Source organism: Humulus lupulus, chromosome 8 (assembly GCF_963169125.1).
Source record: "Humulus lupulus chromosome 8, drHumLupu1.1, whole genome shotgun sequence".
Lineage (NCBI taxonomy): Eukaryota > Viridiplantae > Streptophyta > Magnoliopsida > Rosales > Cannabaceae > Humulus > Humulus lupulus.
The window spans coordinates 100,339,760-100,359,274 of record NC_084800.1 but is presented as its reverse complement, the minus strand read 5'-3'; the positions used below and the strand labels follow the sequence as shown (position 1 = coordinate 100,359,274).

Below are 19,515 nucleotides of genomic sequence, written 5' to 3'. Positions count from 1 at the left end.
AGCATTTAATGCTCATGTTGATTAGATCTAATCATTTCGGCCTGCGTTAAATACGCTAATGCCTCTCTTGACTCATAAGTCAATTCCATACTACTAGCGCTCAGTACCATTGCCGATGATGACTGATAAGTCAGAGCTTCATGGCCAGTACTAAACACCATTGCCGTTTTTGACTAATAAGTCAGTGCTTTCTCAATGAGGTAATGCAAACATACTTATATCATATGTCAAATTAGAGAATGCATCCTAGGAGGCTAAGGAGAATGCATTCTAGGAGAGCTAAGGGGAGTGGTCCTAGGAGACCCCAAGGAGGATGTGGTCCTAGGAGACCCCAAGGGAGTGATCCTAGGAAAACCCAAGGATGAGGTCCGAGGAGAACTCAAGAAAGTGGTCTTAGGAGACCCCAAGGAGAAAGTGGTCCTAGGAGACCCCAAGGAGGATGTGGTCCTAGGAGACCCCAAGGGTGTGTTTGAGGTAAGCCTCCCAAGATTTCCTAAGTGTTGGCTCGAACGTGTCCAAGGTAAGTAGCTAAGGAGGAGGAGTCCCATGCAAGTCAAGAGTGGAGACTTAGTTTTTGACAAGGAGAGCCTACACAATGTCCGATCGGACATAGTTGAGAGATGCTAAAGGAGAGTGCCTCAGACTTGTCCAAGGTGAGGTGCCAAGGAGGATGCCTCGGACCACCTTGGTCCGAGGAGAAGGCCACGAGGTCCGAAGGGACCTTGAATGGAGGAGGTATGCTCGGACTTGTTCGAGGAGAGAAGCAAGGGTGTTGCTTCGGACCACCTTGGTCCGAGGAGAGCCATGCATATATCACCTTGGTCCAAGGAAAGCTTGAAGGAGTAACCAACATGCATGTGAGACTACGTCAAAATCCCCGGAACGACTTCAGCAAGAGTTGGTCTTAGCATCCGGGAATCTCTCATTCCTCACTCAAATTGAGGAATTAGTTGTATTTTAAATATTTCTTGTAATATAAATATAAGATGAATAATAAAATATCCCTATCAAAAGGGGATATCAGTTGAGTATCCCAGGCCTATAAATAGAGAGCTTATGTGATGAAAGGGGGGTTCTTCTTCTGCTTCTTCTTTCTAGAGAGAGAAAATTGGGTCTGAATATTCTAGATAGAGAATTCTTGTATTTTTGCAATCTATATTGAAGAAACTTAGTTGGCTCAGTTCATCTGATCTTGAGTATAGATCTATAAATCACAACTCTAAGTGGATTAGGCTATTACCGACAATCGGGGCTGAACCACTATAAAAATCTCCTGTGTTATTTACTTTTCTTATTAAACTGTCTGTTGTCGTTTACATTCTCTTGAAGGCTTGTCGTTATTGACGTTCTCACGTCGTTGGCTAAAAACACAGTCAACACGCGTCAGCACAATGATCGAGCTCAATGACGCGTTTGTCACACGGAAAGGCTGTTAGGAAATCCCTATTTCATAGAAATCGTTATAACCATATATTACATCCCTATTATCATGAGATATTATGTAATTAATGCATTTAGTGTATTTATTTCAAATTTGAATGCTTGATTGTAACTTCCCTAAATTGGGGGAAGATATTCCTACAACCAGGTCTATAAATAGTCTAGTCTGATTCATTTGTAGAGACACACAAATTGTACTGAAGAAACTCTGTCAAATTGCTTTCATTCAAAGCTTTGAGAGAGTATTAGTAATAATAACGACTCGTTGACTAGACTGATTTTAACTGTTGAACCACGTAAAAAAAACCCCTGAATTCTTATATTTTTTTTCTATATTCTTGTTTAGTGCTCTTCATAATTAAGTTGACGAAAAACGACGTCAATAAAATTAATATAAATTCAAATGTTATAAAATATCATTATTATAATAATATATAATACATAATCTTAATTTCTATTAAAAAATTATTATTTATTTTTAAAAAGAAAACATGTTATTTTTTTATTACTTAATCTAACTTATATAAATATATATTCATATTAAACAACAACAAGCACTATAAATACATTATATATAAGTGTCGTGTGTATACAAATAGTATGACTGTGTAAATACATAAGAAATTAGAATAACATTTCAAAAATAAACAAACTTCTTCTCTAATTATTAATATGTGATTTGAATAATATCATAAATATTTTCTATCTTAAAATATGATAGTTTGTGATGTAAAAGGTTATCATATTATTTTTTTTATTTTATTTTTAAATTATAAACAATTTTTAGCTAATTTTTCTTTTAATATGTTATTTTTTTATATATAATATTATTTATTTATTTATTTAAAATTTATATGACAATCGTAAAAACTTAATAAGAATAATTAATAAATATTCTAAATAAAACTAAGTTATGCACTTTTTTTGCACCTAATGTATATATATATATATTTATTTATACTAAAATTCTAGTAATAAACCAAGGGAAATGAATTTTGTCAAAAAAAAAAAAAACTAACGTTATTTAAACAATGGACTTGCAACTGATCTCTAATTAATAAAAATTAATTATAAGGCCGTAGACAAGACTAAAAAAAAATAACAATAATAAACGGTATCAATGTTTGGAATAGATCTGTATGTTTCTTATGGTCATGGGCTGCAGATCATCATGCATTGTGCATTATTTTGGTACAACATAAATCGTTCCATGAAAAAACAATAAAACAACGAATAAAGAATGAATGCAAACATGAAGCACTAAGACCCGTGATCCATATCACACATCCCTTTTGTTTCAATAACTTCTTCTGTCTTTCAACTTTGTTAACAGAACATTCATGCCACTTAATCCAATGCTAGACAGTAGACTCTGATTTTGATCTAGATTCCCAGCATGACCTGAAATCCTCTTTGATTCACCACTTTCTCAATTTGGGCAAAAATCCTTATCCACAACCACCTTGGGCGGCGACCAAAACTCAATCGCCTTAACTATCTGAGTTTTCTGGTGATCGATCTTCTTTTTCTTCCTCTATAATCTCCATACCAATCCCAATTCTTCCCACATATGTGTAAATTATTTAATGGTCATTTTTTCTCATAAGAAAATTGTTTGTATTCCCATTTTATTCAAGTGAATAGAAACCAAAACGAATGGACAAGATAGTGTGATCATCACAACCTTTATAGTTGGACTAAAAATAATATATGAAATACAGATGACCCATCAAACATGTAACCAGGCCAGCAGTTGTCATAGTGCAGTAGCTCAAGGTGAGGTCAGTGAAAGGAAGTCAATAATTATATATAATAGAAAGCCCTTGGTCATCCTCTACTGTTTTCCAACGTTTGTTAAGTTAGAAAATCCATTGCAGAGTGAAAGTTAAAAGATTCATTGATAGGGTCTAATCCACAACCAACCCAAAGGGGTTGCCTTGGTTCGTTATCCAAATTGTGGAAATGCTTACAAGAGAAAAAAACAGAGTTTCTATCAGTGGTTCTTCTAGTTCTATTCAAAATATCCCAAACTAACTGGTCTGGCAGACCCTCCATACTTTTCGTCTTATTGGAAACAAATTAGCTAAATAAACAAGGAGGACATGAACAAAGAATCGTACACGACTCTTGTAAACAGACCCATGATCTACATCCAAAAAAAGAAGCTAACAAGATCATAACTGGGAGTTGGAGATGATGATAAAAAGGTTGAGAACCTGAGGGAGAACCTGAGGCTGAGGAAGATAAAAATGACTACGTCTAGTGTGGGGGTTAAACTAGGAAGAAGATCTCAATCTCCATCATCTCCAATTTGGTCTCACAATATTCAATCTGCCTCTGTTACATATGTCCTTTTCTCTATGCCCACTTCATTTTTTATTTTATTTTTGAGAAAAAAAAAAGTTCATTTAGTTATTAGAAGGCGGGCCAAATAAACCAGTGATTGCATATTTTAAAAAAAAATGTTATTAGAGTTGGTACTCTAAATTTCATAAATGAGATACATTAGTATTCAAACATCTCAAAACAAAGGGAGAAACTCAAGGCCTCCACCAACATGGTTTCAATTTATTCCATCATCAACCTCCGGGCCGCAAGTCACCTAAGTTTAGCTCAGGAAGATTCTTTTTCATATACTTCATTGGCGTATTTCCAGTTGATAACTTTCCATATGTTCTTGAGGTAATCTGGTCTGACGTTCTTGTACTGCATAATGAAATGAGGAAACACTCTCAACTCGAGCCAAAGAATACAATGCAACAAGAAAATTGGGGAACACATTAACATAGGAATGAAAACAAGCAGAAAAATCTAAGAGGACAGGAGCATGCATCAGAAAGAGCTAGATTTCAAAACTTCACTCAGCTACGCTAAAGAAGACATCATCTGCGGGTGCCGATCTAGTAGTACAATTCTCCCAACCTATATTATCGTCAAAAACTAGATAGGGGCAAAAAAAAAAAAAGATGACTGATTTATCCTATTAATTTTACTATTGAGCATTCTTGAGGTTCATTATATTTCAAGGTTTGTACAGCGGAAAGAAAATAAGAACAAAACACACATGGAAGACCCTCTTTCCCTTGACTGAAACCCAAGATATAAGAGAACTACCATTTCCACATGGCATTCACCAATCAAAAGAGAATCTCGTTCATTCAGATCCTATATTTGTTGCAAGCAATTAAAATAATAATAATTTATTGATGCTCATAATAGAGAATCACTAAATATTTCTATCATTACAAATTGAATAAATCAATCAAAATGGCATCAAGTGTGTTGACGTGTTGTTAATTGGAGAGAAAGAACTATACCCTGAATGTCGAACTAGATAGGACTTTTGAGCATAGACTAAATATTACCTGTAAATAATATGCATGCTCCCAAACATCAATACCAAGCAATGGAACTAAACTTGCTCCTTTAGTGACCAGTGGATCCTGTAGCAAATCATTAGAAAATTAGTTTTATATTCCTCAATTCAACAGCATTCGTCTACAAGCACTTTTCCTTGATAGAATACATATGATTGATACTTAAGCAAAAGGACTTTTAGTGTAATGTGTCACTTACATATTTTATTTCATTGTCTAAACTGTATTATGTTAAGTTGAAAAGTGTTATAACATAATGTCTTCTGAAGCAACCAAGAATTTTGCAGTTTACTCCTTAAGCTAATTTCTTATTGTTTTTGAGCATATATGGATAGATTACAGTCATGTGAACAACATCAAAAATCACAACCATGGCCATCTTTACTAGCTAATGGTGCTATGAAGAAGAAAAAAATATCAGATTCATTTCAGAATTTACCTGATTTGGAGTAGTTTCAACCACGAGTTTCTTCAATTCTTTGTCCAGAGAAAGCCACTGCCAAGACAAAGTACATAAATTATTTTGAAGAAAAGAAGGGAAGGGATTGTAGATTTTAATAACATAAGAGGTAAAACATACCACCCATCCTGAGCCTTGCAAGGCAGCACCTTCTGCGCTTACTTTTTTCACCAATGCATCTAAAGTGCCAAAGTCTGTGTCGATAGCCCAGCCCAGAGATCCTTTTGGGGGCTCACCACCTCCTTCCTGCAATGCATAAATTATTAGGAGAAGCAATCTTTATTTCCTTATTATAGAATAGAAGTGAAGACAAGGGCATGAAGAAAAAAATGAAACTATCTAAAGAATATGAACGTACACTAATAGGAGTCAGGTTCTTCCAGAAAATTGAGTGGTTGATATGACCTGCAGAAAACAATAAAAGGGTCAACTTTAAAAGTTTGTTTCTCAACATGATTATAGAAGAAGATCGCAAATCTTCTAAATAAGAAACTAATGAAAATTGCTCAAATTTGAAAGTAAAAATTTAGGGGTCCCCAAAACTTTTTTTCCCCCTTTCCTTAGCAACAAATGGTGTCCATAAAGCCTGTACCCGCACATTTTTCATCTAAGCCTAATACAAATAACGCAATTCCTAACTTAGCTACCTAATAACATTTGCTAGATAGACATTAAGCAATCACCTAAAATACTAGTTAGCACCCTACTCCTAAGAAATTGTTTTCAGGATTGGACAAGCATGGAGTTCCAAGGTCTATTGATTCCCATTTCACACCTGACCCTTTTGGGTATATCATGTTGCCTCAGCACTCTTGATTAATTTAAAGGAAAAAAAATGTCAATATCAGGACTAAGACTAACACTATGGTTTTTTCAGCTCTCACTGGAAAATCAGTTAAACCAATAAATAAATAAAAATTGAAAAGGGTATTAAGAAGGGAAGTCAACGAACCTCCACCATTGAATTTGATGGCGCTCTGCAATTTAGCGACGGTAGCGGAGTCGCCCTTGGAAATGGCCTCCTGTAATTGCTCAAGAGCTTTGTTATAGTTGGTGACATAAGCCTGATGGTGCTTCTGGTGATGGAGCTGCATGATTTCGCCGCTAATGGCTGGCTCGAGAGCGCCATAGTCGTAGGGAAGGTCGGGGAGGGAGAAGGTTTGCAGGCCGCGAGAAAGGGCAATTCGGGATGTGGGTTGGGCGTGAAACCCTGATCCGAGTAATTTTTTGGTCAAGATAACTCGGAGAGCCATGGAAATGGCGAGGTGGTTATTTCTTAAGAGGTAAATGAGGCAGTAGTACTAGTAGTAGTAAGAAAGAAGCTGGGGAGAAGAAGAGAAGTGTAGTTAAACTTCAAACAAATGAGTAAGCCAGGCCAGGAAAAATATATATATAGGGAATTGTCGTACAGGCTTCACTTCACTTTATCTACTATGGGTGGGAGAATGAGTCTTGTCTATCCGTCAACAGTTTTGCAGCCAATTAATTTTTTATTTTTTTTATATTGTAACTATTTAAAACATTTTATAAATTTGAATAGTTTATAATATCAAAAACTAAAGTCAAACATATTGTTGTATGTATGACTAATATTTTTATGCGCGTGGAAAGAGCATGTTTTAATCTAGTTTTTGGTACCGTACATTATTTATAATTTTATGAAAATTTACAAAATAATCTAAATGACTATAATATACACGGTCATAACAAAAATCGCGCTGAAAACTTTTGATAAATTAAAAAACACTAAAAGTCACACTAATTAGAGCTTAAAGTAGAAAAATTGTATATATATATATTATATTTGGTTAGGGACAAAACGAAAACAAAACAGGGCTTGTAAAACCATGGGTGGACCTATTGGTCATTTTCTCAAATCAATGAGCTGGTGTGGACTGTGGTAAGGTGAATGATGATGCCACTTTCTAAGCATAAATTAAACACATAACAAACGAATTTGGTTACAACACCTTATAATTAAACTAACAAATACTTATGTTAAGGAAAATTGATTCCCATAGTTTTAGAAGTTGGATTTTTTTAGTGAAAAACTTTGTTACCATCCAGTTGAATTTGGAGTAAAATTTTGTGTACAAACTGAAAATTTTCTTTCTTTAACAAAAATTACTTATTATTAAAAAAAGTAAGTTTCAGAACCTAATTATTAACATAAAAAATATTACAAACTAAGTTATAACAGGTGGTACATTTCATTATATATATTTATATAACAGGTCAGGTGGAAGAATATAAGGCATAACCAATAAAAAAAAGTAACCATCTAGATATCTCATAGGAGCCTAAGAGGTTTATATAATGGCAAAGATAATTTTGATTATGATGGACTTGCGGTCTTTGTAATATGAGCAAGCAAACACTGTTCAAATATTGTTGTGACCGTATTTTGGCTGATAAGGAGGAATTTTTATGCTATGCGACCCTCTCCTACTGCAGAAACGAGATCATTTTTTTTTATAAAATAAAAAATCATTCTTTAATTTGAAGTGAATGTGAACTTTTTAAATCTAGAACCTTCTGAACAGCTTTACTCCATTTTCTTATTCGATTGAAGAGTTCAGGAAGATTAAAGAGTAATTTATTTCTAGTAAGTTTTCTTTTTCTTTACTTTTATTGTGTTAGGGAATTCTAGTTTTAAGCAAACTAGCCCAAAAGAATTTCTTTCTTCTGTTCATTCGATTTTTACTTTTTCTTTTCACTTTCACTAATAAGATTGATTGAATGGAGTATAAATTTGTTTGAAGCTATCTTTTAACAATCATGCAAATATTTTACTTAGTATTAAGAAGTTTAGTCAATGAGATGTGTAGATTCTAGATCAGGATCTGGGCACAGAAATTAATAATATGCGTTTTAACAAGTCATCATAGTCATTGAGTTGCAATTTTTACTGCCAATGCTTTGACACTATTCAATTCAAAAGTAAACAAGTCTGAAAGAAACAAAGAATCACTAAATTGTCAAAACTAGAAAACAAACGGAACTCCCATGTTTGTCTGGTTTATTGAGAATGCCAAAAAAAAAGAGGGGGGTAAATTTCCATACACAAATAATGACAAATAAAACATCAGAATAATGTTCTACAAAACTGAACTTTATATTTTCTTGGCCTCTAGGTACAACATTAACTATTATGGGCACTCCTCATATGATTGTCAACATGTCAATTCATAACTTTTAAAAACAAAACACTGATATGAAATGAGAGCTATCAACACCAGTGTAGATTGGAGAGAGATATCAGGTGTGGTGAGGTGAAAGAGGGGTCTTACATGCCAACAACACTCATTTTTCTTCCAACAGTTTTGTATGTATGCTTCTCTTATATCTTGTGAGGTAAAAAGATTGAAAAAGGTAGTTCATCAAGCGTGCAAATCTTTGTTTGTGTCCCATCCTGGAGCCTTCTGGGCAATGGTATCAATTACAACATCATTTCCATTTCCCGTCGTAATTAGAGGATCCGATTCCCCTTCCTTTCCCTGGGAAAATTCAAAGGCGAAAGAAAGAGTGAGAATATTAACCATGATGTATGCAAACTTAGTAGAACAGAGAGGAAAAAGAAAGTGTAATTAACAAAACAATTGACAATGACCGACCTGGGATGATGGCAATATTGCCTCATTAGTTTTTTTCTGACTCTCACGAGTGCAGAAGTAGGAGTAAACTATCATTCCAACAAGTGCAACCATGATGCCTAAGATGTTCCTCCAGTTGAATGGGTCATGAAGCAAACTATATCCAAATGCCAGTACAAGACATGTCTTCAGATGTCCAAGTACCTGATACGTAACAGGAGACGTCTTTCCAATAACAAGGAATGTACTAAAATTTACAGAGACAGAGATCATGCAGGAGAGAATGATGAAAACCTGTAGGCAGACAGCACATAGAGAATTAAATAGTAAGAGAGAGAGAGAGAGAGAGAGAGAGAGAGAGAGAGAAATTAAGTTGCTGACAAAATTCTTTCAATGCTCACCAGCACTTGAGTTGTATAATTGAAAGCAAATACGTTTTGATTAGTGAGAAACTGATCCAAAAAAGGACCAGATATCAACAATGTCCCTGCTTGATACGGACATGATTGATATAGAAGCTGGGTTGAAGAGACCTTGAATTTCTTTTGGATGGTATTAGTCATCTGGAACGAAATAGTTAAGAACTTAAACAAGATTACACAGGAGAAGCCAAAAGTAGCTGCTATAAAATTGATTATGACCCCACCACATGATACATTTTCAGATCAATTATGCAAAAGAAAGACGGATTGTGATATTCTAATAAGTCACACATCCGCCAGTCTCTGTATGAAAGAAAAAGTAAACAGACACCAACAAACTTTCAGGCTAAAATCAGCATTTGATACAAGTTACTGTCAGTGTACTTTACAAGACAACTGGTAAAATGCAAGATTACATGTCTCGCATACTTGTCTAGCCCACTTTCCCACAAAATTTTGGGGTATCCTACTCATTTAGGCAAATTTTGGGCTTAAGGCATCGAATAAAGTTAGGCAAAGTTAAGTGCTCTCATTTAATTACTACAGCAGTAATTATCAGATGCTAAATTCATGCATATGAAAATATGATTAAAAATGTAGATTATCTGGTATGATTTTTGCTCAAGTGCTAGAAAAGACGCATGTCTAAAACGTTTAATAATCAAACATGGAAATATGCAAAATTATCATTTCTATATTAAAGGAAGTATTGGAAGGATACAATTTGAGCAACGCATGTTGTGACAATTGCTAGAAGAGACAAGATGGAGCCTAGTGCATTGAGTTGAACGTCAGTAATTGTTGCAATCCCAACACCAAGGAGAAGAATAAGAAGAGATAGCTGAATACTCCTACTGCAATGACAATAAAGTGCATCAGTACAGTTTTATGGTGCAAGAGAAAAAAAAACACAAGGTTCAATTGAAGAAAATAAACTTTGTCTAAGGTGGTTAATTAAAAGAGGCTTCAATAGAAATTTGCATACATAAAATTCACCAGAGGAAACACTTTGATGCTTAATGATAATACATGCATAACATTAACCTATAAACAAGTTAATTTTGTTTTAACTATATGCAAGCTCATGCAATACGCTAAAATCAGTATATGGCACCAAAAAAAAAAAGAAGAGAAAAAAAAACAGTTAATATTTTGCTATACATGTATGTGATGACCCTTCAAGTCTGTATCTCTGCACAGAGTTAGAATCAAGAATCATGACTAATATATTTTTGGTCTAAAGGAACATCAAATATTTTAAAAAAAATATATATATATATATATATATTATGATTCTAACAGCACGAAAGGTGTCTGAAATAATGTGAGACTAATTGGCTACATGTACAGTCCATAAGGGGTTAACTTTAATTACCCTTGCACATCCTAAGTATTCATATGAAAAAAAAATCAAGGAGCAGAGAAACAGTCCTAATTCCAGACTTCAGTAGCAAAGTTAAGAGGGTAAGCATTTATTAAGAGAACCTGAATTTTTTTGCAAGGAATAGAGTCTCCAAGAGTACAGTACAAGGGATGATTGCCAACTTAGTCATCTGGAATGCAAAAACAACATGGCATTTCAGAACTAATTCTAATATCAAAGGACAAAACAAAAAATAATGAGTATACCTGATAGAAACCAACAGAGTTGAACCCCAAACTAAGATTTAAAAGCCCAATTGATATGCCATTAAGAATGCCAAAGCCCATAACAGCATTTCGCTCAAATGGTTTATGTTCAAATAGTTTCATTCTAAGAGCCACATGAAGGGAACAAAAGGTGACTAGAAGATGCCAGCTTGTCAAAGTTGTAGCTGCAGAAGACAAATTTATTTTATCAATGTCAGTAAACAAAATCATTCCCAACGCAATGCAGTATTTTATCACTTTTTACTGCAATATACGGAGTCAAAGTATTGCTTAGGCATTATTGAGCCATTGTTACTATGGAGCTCACCATTGTAGGTAGAAATTGATTAAGAAAAGTAAAGTGATGTGAACAGTTGTATTCTCAGAAAAGGGGGGTGGGGGATTGGGGTGAGCAAAATTAAAGTCAAGTAAAACTACTATTATGACCTAGGTTCACCTTCTAAAAGAACCCAAAATAGTTCATTTTCAACCTCATGATTTCTGAGTCAGTTATCCAGAACTAAAGGAATGTCTACATGAATATTCAGAGATAGATTAGTTAAGGTTTAGAGCTTTCACACTACTACACTACACCCATGTTTCTATAATGAACAAATTGAATACTGACAGAAAGGAGAAAAGACCACAGTATTGATGATAACCAAACATTTGGTTGTAATCTTAGAACTTGAAAAGTGAATTTCAGATTACAAGACTCTATCCTTGTTTGAGGTCTGCATGATTGCATCCTTTACAATAATAAGATTTTCAACTCTGAATCAACTTGTGTAAATCAGCAACGAAGTTAGAATTTTAGAGGACCAGAAAATGTATATTTGACATTACTAATCTATCTAAGCACTCTATGTCCCAAGAATTATCCCCGAAATTGTACACATTAAGGCGAGTGAATTCTCTTTTTCCAATTAGTCAACATAAGAAGACATTTATGACATCAGTTCGCATAAAAATTCAAACTAATTATGGAACATTCATTATACTCAAGCTCTATTATCATGTATAGCATTCAACATAAAATATAATCTTCCTGAAAATAGGCTATTTTTTATATTTTATTTACTCTCTGATTCCATTAGTTTTCTCCTTTCGATGGGAAAATTTCTGTTACCACCATCCATATTTTAAAACTCCCTTAAGGAGGGGGACACAGGTATTGACTGAAGTTGGGTTAGCATACACAAGGTCTAAATATTATAATAATAATATCAATGATTAGTAAGTAGCTTGTGTAATCTACCATTTGTATTTCCTTATCACCAGCTTTGTTAATTTAATCCTTATACTTGTCAAGATATATGCTTAAAAGCCATTACAACAATTTATTTTCTTTTCTTCTTAAATATCATTGTCACGAGAATCAACAGTAGAATATAACAATACAAACTAAAAGGCAAATATGAAAATGAAAAGCATGTGACAATAATGCAAATGAAATTACCAAGGCTCTGGTTAACCTACCGAAATTGAAACCCAGTGAGCTAATCAGTGCCTTGTTGCAAATCACGATGGAGACTGATGAAACCACTGAGAGAGTCAACGCCCCAACCGTCCCCAGCTGAAACCTCTCACCCTCACCCATAACTTTTCTCTGCTGAAAATGCCAATCAACCACAATCCATAATCAAACTAAGCCAAATCAAGAAAAGGGTCATCACAAAAACTTAAATACATACAAATGAGAGGAAGTGAAACTCACCTCACTCAGCGTAGGCAAGCCAAAATGAAGACTCGAAATTAAACAAGTAGTAAAGCTTAGATTTGTACTTATAGGGATGAAAGAGCTAGATCTGAAGGTTAAGAATAATGGGTACTTTGTGCACTACAAAATATACATATATGTATATTCAAAGATTGATTGGTTGAGCAGTCACTGTGGTTTGGCTATGGCGGGTGGTAGAATTGTGTATTTGTTTTTGTAAGGTTGTTGATTTTGATTCTGAAAATGGCACTACACCTAATAATTCGTCACACAAATGAAAAAACCAGCTCAGTTACATTGGGTGGGTGCCTTGCTTCGTCTTCTATGGATCAATTTTTTCAGGCGGGTTTCATCTACAGTACCCCAAAACGACGCTGTTTTATTTGACCCATGGTCCACTTGCCCGGACCCTCCGCTTCCCTCCGTGGACCATCGTGGTCCGTTATTTTAATAGAAAAACCCAGGTTAGTGGTACCTCTAGTCAAATATTTTTAAAAAATATATATATATAATATTTTTTAAAAATATATATAAAGTTTCTTAATATGATTTTCGAAAAACATTTTTATAATAATGTTGCGTGGCAAGCTTCTATTGTATTGTACCCATTAGATTGAAACATTTATTGTACTAATAATGTTATTAAATAATTTGTCAAAAAAATAATGTTATTAAATAAAAGATTCTCATTTTTGATTTATTTGCAAATGTGAGTTGTGATTATTAAATTTATTAGTATTTTAGGTGGTGGTATTGTTATGAAATTGTGCTAAAAATGTGATATGAGAAATATATTTAAATATCATGTAATACAAGTTATATGTTAATTTTTTATAGTTGTGATTATGGTTTTAATTTGCTGTTTTAATAAATTGAGCCGTTGAGATTCCATTTTAAGTTCTTTTTTTAGCATCTTAATAAATAATTGGACCTGTTTTTGTCTATATTTGCCGAAATATTATAATATATTTCAACTGAAAGGGATATGTAACTTCATTTTTTTCAAGTGAAAGGAATATGTAACTTTTATTTTTAAGAAATTATTGAGAAAGACAGACTTATTTTGATAATTTTTTGCACCATAGTCTCATTCTAAAATTTTGATAAGTTGTTTAAATTTTTCGACCAGCTGTCTAAAATTTTCTACCGGCTATTTAAAATTTTCAACTAGCTATCTAAATTGTCAGATGTCATTTTGTAAATAATTATCAAAATTAGACTAGAGTGCAAAATGACTTTATAAAATATATCATTTTGCCAAGGGATCTTTTTTTTTTTTTTTAAAAAAAAAAAACTTTATATATTGTATGTTTTAAAATAACATTGGGAAAAACTTGCGTGCAACCCCCAAAAAAGTCACACTGGTGCACCCCCTCTCTAGTTTTTAACTCGGGAAGTATTTTCGGCGTAATTTGTTTATGGCCATGTATATTGTAGTTATTTAGAATATCTTGTAAATTTTTTAGGAAATTCTATATAATTTACTGTAACGACCTACTAATCAGGGACTGTTACAACGTGTATTTAAAATAGTGTTGGACTCGCTAAACGAGCCATTTGGACTAAAATATGTGATTAAGTAACTAATAGCTCATGTATTAAAGATTTTGGTCAAAGGAACATTTTCATTAAAAAAATTTAGTTTTTACATGGGATCTCAAAATAAGAGTTTGAAAGTTCTTTACAACCCAAAGGATTACAAAATAAGCCGACCTAAGCGGCAAAATAGGGTCCAACCCTAGTTCCTATGTGATATCTCGGCTGTGGCGGTCAAGCAGACTACATATGTACACGTCGCCCCTAATACACTCCAACTCATGGATGGCCAAGCTTCTCCTTACCCTTACCTGCACCACATAGCACCTGTGAGCCAAGACTGAACAAGAAAACTTAATTAAACAGATTCAAATAGTCAATAGAATATAAACAACATGCTTAGCAGTAATGAATGTAACCAAGCAGACACATTATACAAGTATGCGATCACAAAGTCACACAAGTTCATATCGCACTTCAAGATGGCCTACCCATAGCGACCTACGTTTCGCACGCATAGTGTTGACCACGGCTTATAAGTCGAGCTTTCCAATCAAGAATAATCAACTAGATAATCTATTATCATATAATCAAATACAACACTTTCTAGTATGCTTAATCAGATATTCACAGGCATAATCATAATCATGCTAATTCACAAGGGCTCGTACCCTAATCATATCTATATTTAACAATGGAGCCAATCCCTAATCACGTATCCAATGTAATGGATGCAGTTTTCTTACCTCGAGCTTCGTGTGAATGAAGAAATGACCCCGAGCACTATCCCTAACCTGAGCCTTGCAGAAACCCTAGTCACAATACAAGTATACGTTCATCAAGAATCAACCCCAAATCCCAAGCTCCAATCAAGGCCCTAACTATGAAAGCTACTGTTCCCAGTTAACAAGGCACTAAAAATGTCCCCCGAGCCCCCAAATGGGCTCCCAAACCGGATTCCTGAGCCCCCAAATGGGCTCCCAAACTGGATTCCTGAGCCCCCCGGGCCTTCCTCTAAAATTCAATAAAACAACTTTTCGGGGCACCTGGCGCGATCGCGCCCATAGAAAAACTGGGCTTTCCAAGGCATTGGCGTGATCGCGCCCCTCAACTCAAGAGCCAAATCGAATTTCAATTTCGCCCTTCTGAGACACTAGTGCTATCGTGCCCAACCTTGTGCGGCTGCGCTAGGTCACTAGAAACGCAAATCGAGCCCATAACATAAGTGTTTTTCCCAAATGCTCCTCTGCGATTCCCTGCGACATCAGACCCAAAGTTTCGACCAACACAAGTATTTCACACAAGATTCAGACTACAATATATTCCATACAACCTAGATAAACTATCAGTAACATCAATTCACCACAAAAATGTACCAAAATCCTCTTAAAACCCAAAATCATACCTTAAACTCAAGAACATTCAACAACACTAAAAACTCAAGGAAAAACTCAAAGGAATGGCAGCTTACCTCTAAATAATCACGACCCTAAGGTGCCTCCTACTCCAATCCCAACTTCCATCCTCCAATTTCTAAGCTTTTCCCCCTCCAAAAATCACAAACTCTTCAAGAGCTTCAAATGAAAAAAAGAGGAATTAGAGAGAGAGAGACTGTGTGTGTGTGTGGCTGTTATTTGGTGTTTGTAAACTCTATAGGTTTCCTTCTCAACTGACTAAGTTATCTCATGGGCAAGGGAAATGACCAAAACGCCCCTAGCCCTCACCTAAGCTCTTCAATACCCTCAAGCGCAAAAATCGTCTTTTGCCCCAAGTTCTACAAATCCTCAAATTATCTTATATGTATCCACATAATAATGTGGTCACAATCATAAAGCACATATATTTACACTTATACCTCAACGAGTAAAAATTACGAAAATACCCTTCTAATAAGAAACGGGTCCACATGCATATTTAATACACTTAAACATGCAAGCATAGTCATATCATAATACAATTCACACAATTCACATAATAATTCATACAATCACAAACATGCACATAATATTCAATTATTGCCCTCCTGACCCCTCCTAATCAAGGCACTAAGTCTTATTAGGGAAAATGAGACGTTACAATTATCCCACCCTTACAGAAATTTCTTCCTCGAAATTTCACCTGAACAGCTCAGGATACCCATCCCGCATATTTGACTCCAATTCTAGGTCGCCTCCTCGACCTTGCTGTTCCTCCATAATACCTTAACCAAAGGTATGATTTTATTCCTCAATACCTTGTCCTTCTTGTCTAATATATGGACTGGTTGCTCCTCATAGGATAGGTCTGCCTGTAGCTCCATGTTTACCCAAAAATGGCTCCTGATGATGTGGCAAGAATTTCTTACACGTGGTTGGCACGTGGCAGTTCTAAAGTGAAGGGATGTTGTTCGCCTATCGACCATATGATTATTGATTCATCAGATCTTACGTTTAGATGCGACTAGTCTGGTCGCATGCTTCTATTTACTTCCTGTAAGATACACAATCTTGTAATAACTACATTCAATATATTTTCCTTTTATTACTTTGATACTTTGATATTAAGGATAATTAAGGCCCATCGGCCCATGTAACCTCCTTAAGCCTATAAATAAGAATGAGATGGCTCAAGGAAGGGACTTTTGAACTTTTAATCTTTGGATTTAGAGAGAAAAGCATAGTGTGATTATCCATCAAAATTTTTAATACTCTCAAGGCTTGTGAAACTCAAGAACCCTAGTTCTTTGATCACAGTGTTGGGATTCAATATCAATAAGTACACTAAGTGGACGTAGGTCATTACCATCTAGTTGGGGCCGAACCACTATTAATCACTTGTGTAAATTTCTTCTCATTTGATTCTCTTTTGGATTTCCTTTTTGTTCTTTGTCGTTTATTTGACTCCCTGTCGTTGATCAAATCAAGGGTCAACATTTTGGTGCTTTCATTGAGAGATCAATCAAAAACTTTAAAAAGATCAAATGGCGAAGACATCTAAGAGAGCTAGACAGGTTGCTGGCGCTGCATCCTCTCAACCTCCTCCTCCAAATGTGGCTGAAAATGAGCCACACCTAGATTTTGAGGAGGAAGAAATGGATTCTGAGACGCTGAGGACAACACTGAGTGTGTTGCAGGATGAGTTGGCCAATCTGAGGGCCAATCAAGAGAATGCGGCGGAGACCCTGGCGCAACAACAGAGGGAGATTGAGCGTCAACGTCAGGAGCTGAATGAGCGGTAGGCAGACATAGACCGTCGGCAGAGGGATGCCATGGCCGCTCTTGAAGCAGCCATTCAGTTGGCCCGAGGACAAGCTGCACCGGCCTCTCAACCGAATCAGCCACCAAATGCACCACCGTAGCGAGCCCCAAATATGAGTCCTCCGCTCTAGCCAGCTAGTCCTCAAAGATCGGAGCAGCCGCCTGTGGCTCAGGAAGATGTCCCAATTTAGGATACTAAGCAACAACCACTTTCTCAAGCTGGTCGCGGCAATCCCCAGCGCCAGAGGTAGAATAGGGCCGGGCAGCCTCCCCGCAGCCCTAGACGCCCAGGGGACAATGAGCCAAATCCACTGAGCAGGGGGCAGTGCCTTTCTACTAACATAAGGCACAACAAGTCAGGCTCTACGATCAGGGGCCCCCCACGGCATTATAATGCACGAGGACCCACCGACCAACGCAGGCCTCCCCTCAACGCTCGAGAGATGCCAGCTAGAGGAGGAAACAACATGACTAGCCAGTCGCACCATAGTCGGTCGCATTTTAGGGATGACCATGACTATAATGAGCCCAATTCTGGCAGGAGGAATGCTGGTCAAGGACATGAGGAAAAAGGTGGAGACATAAACCCCCCACCAAGAGAAAATAGGCCTACGATCCATAACGCCAGGGGCAACCCTAGCAGCATAACATCTTTGATCGACTGGGCGCTAGCGAACAAAGGCGCAGAGAAGATGACTTGAGGGACGTGCTCAACGACAGGCGCGAGAGGCACGATGAGTACGCTCCTCCGGCACCAGTCGCGCCAGCGATCCCAGATGCGGTTTAGGCTCAAATTGATGCTCTGAACCAGGCAGTACACCAGCTGGTCGGGAGTCGGACATCCCACATAGAGTATGACCGAAGGAGAGGCACTCCATTTGTGCAGAGGATTGCTGTGGCAGAAACCCCCAGCAAGTTCAAGATGCCAGTACTGCCAAATTTTGATGGGTACGGGGAGCCAGTATCTCATGTAAACAAGTTTGAGATACAAATGGATATTCAGAAGGTGTCGGATGATGCTCGCTGCAGGATCTTCCCCGCCACCCTATCTGACCTTGCTCATGAGTGGTTCTTTAAGTTCGCTTCTGCTACTATAGTATCATGGGAAATGTTCGTAAAGGAATTCTACGGACAATTCTACGTGGGTCGTGTACATCCCACTGAGGCCAACCCGCTGGTTGAGATACGACATAAGGATGGAGAGCCCTTAAAGGAATACGTCCAACATTTTATGCGGGCAGTGGCTGAAGGCAAAACAGTGGGTGATGAGGGAAAGATGATGGCCCTAACTGCTGGGGTTAGGCGCCATTCTCCCCTCTGGAACAGCCTAAGAAAGAATGGGGTAAAAAGTACCCAAGAATTTCTTGATCGAGATGATCGATACATCAAGCTCGAAGATGCGATCACCAACGAGGGGAAATTGCCTACAAAAGACAAGGGACCAAAGGAAGATCCCACCAAAGCGACCAACGGGTCAGATAAACCCAATGGCAATGACAAAGGCAGTGGGAATGGAAATGGAAAAAATAGTGGAAAAAGGGCGAGCAATGAGCCATCAGCGTCCAAAAATAAACGCCCCAAAGGCAATAGATACGAGCCGAGATTCACCAACTATACAGCCCTTGTCGAGAGTAGAGCAGAGGTCTACCAGGCGACCAATGCCAATGTCCCGTATAAACGACCAGCACCTATAAGGAAGGATATCTCCAAGAGAGATACAACAAAATTCTGTCGTTTTCACAACGACTACAGACATGACACCAATGAGTGTAACCAGTTGAAGGACGAAATTGAGTTCCTTATCAGACAAGGACACCTAAGGAGGTATGTACGAGCCGCAGGAGGGTCTCAGCCAGAGGCTCAAGGAGGCAACGAGCAGGCGCCTGCATGACAACGCTCGCCACCTTTACAGCCAACTCCTATGGCAGGTACATTACTCACCATTTGTGGCGGCCCACACCTCGCAGGGGATAGTGGGAAGGCAAGGGAGCGATACGCTCGAACCTTACGCCATGACCAAGACATCGAGATGATGTGTGTGGAGGATCAAGCACTGAAGAAAGCTCGAACAGAGGAGGAGCTGATAACCTTCTCTGAAGACG

General features: G+C 36.9%; 2 protein-coding genes across 3 annotated transcripts; both read right to left on the bottom strand.

Moving 5' to 3' along the window:
• Positions 1-3,898: 3,898 nt before the first annotated feature.
• On the bottom strand, positions 3,899-6,667 carry LOC133798232 (superoxide dismutase [Mn], mitochondrial-like). The gene is made up of 6 exons (XM_062236453.1): positions 6,230-6,667; positions 5,636-5,682; positions 5,398-5,523; positions 5,257-5,313; positions 4,806-4,883; positions 3,899-4,146 (listed from the first exon to the last, which is right to left on the bottom strand). The coding sequence occupies exons 1-6, from the start codon at positions 6,528-6,530 to the stop codon at positions 4,054-4,056; spliced, it is 702 nt and encodes a 233-aa protein (XP_062092437.1). The 5' UTR covers positions 6,531-6,667; the 3' UTR covers positions 3,899-4,053.
• Positions 6,668-8,228: 1,561 nt separating this feature from the next.
• On the bottom strand, positions 8,229-13,190 carry LOC133798231 (UDP-xylose transporter 3-like). 2 transcript variants are annotated; one of them, XM_062236451.1, is made up of 8 exons: positions 12,639-13,190; positions 12,401-12,533; positions 10,922-11,106; positions 10,778-10,845; positions 10,014-10,146; positions 9,272-9,433; positions 8,892-9,164; positions 8,229-8,774 (listed from the first exon to the last, which is right to left on the bottom strand). In XM_062236451.1, exons 2-8 carry the CDS (start codon positions 12,519-12,521, stop codon positions 8,658-8,660), a joined length of 1,059 nt encoding a protein of 352 aa, XP_062092435.1. In that variant the 5' UTR covers positions 12,522-12,533; positions 12,639-13,190; the 3' UTR covers positions 8,229-8,657. The 2 variants fall into 2 exon arrangements, with proteins under 2 accessions (XP_062092435.1, XP_062092436.1); XM_062236452.1 differs by having other exon boundaries at positions 12,401-12,530.
• Between the last annotated feature and the right edge of the window lie 6,325 nt (positions 13,191-19,515).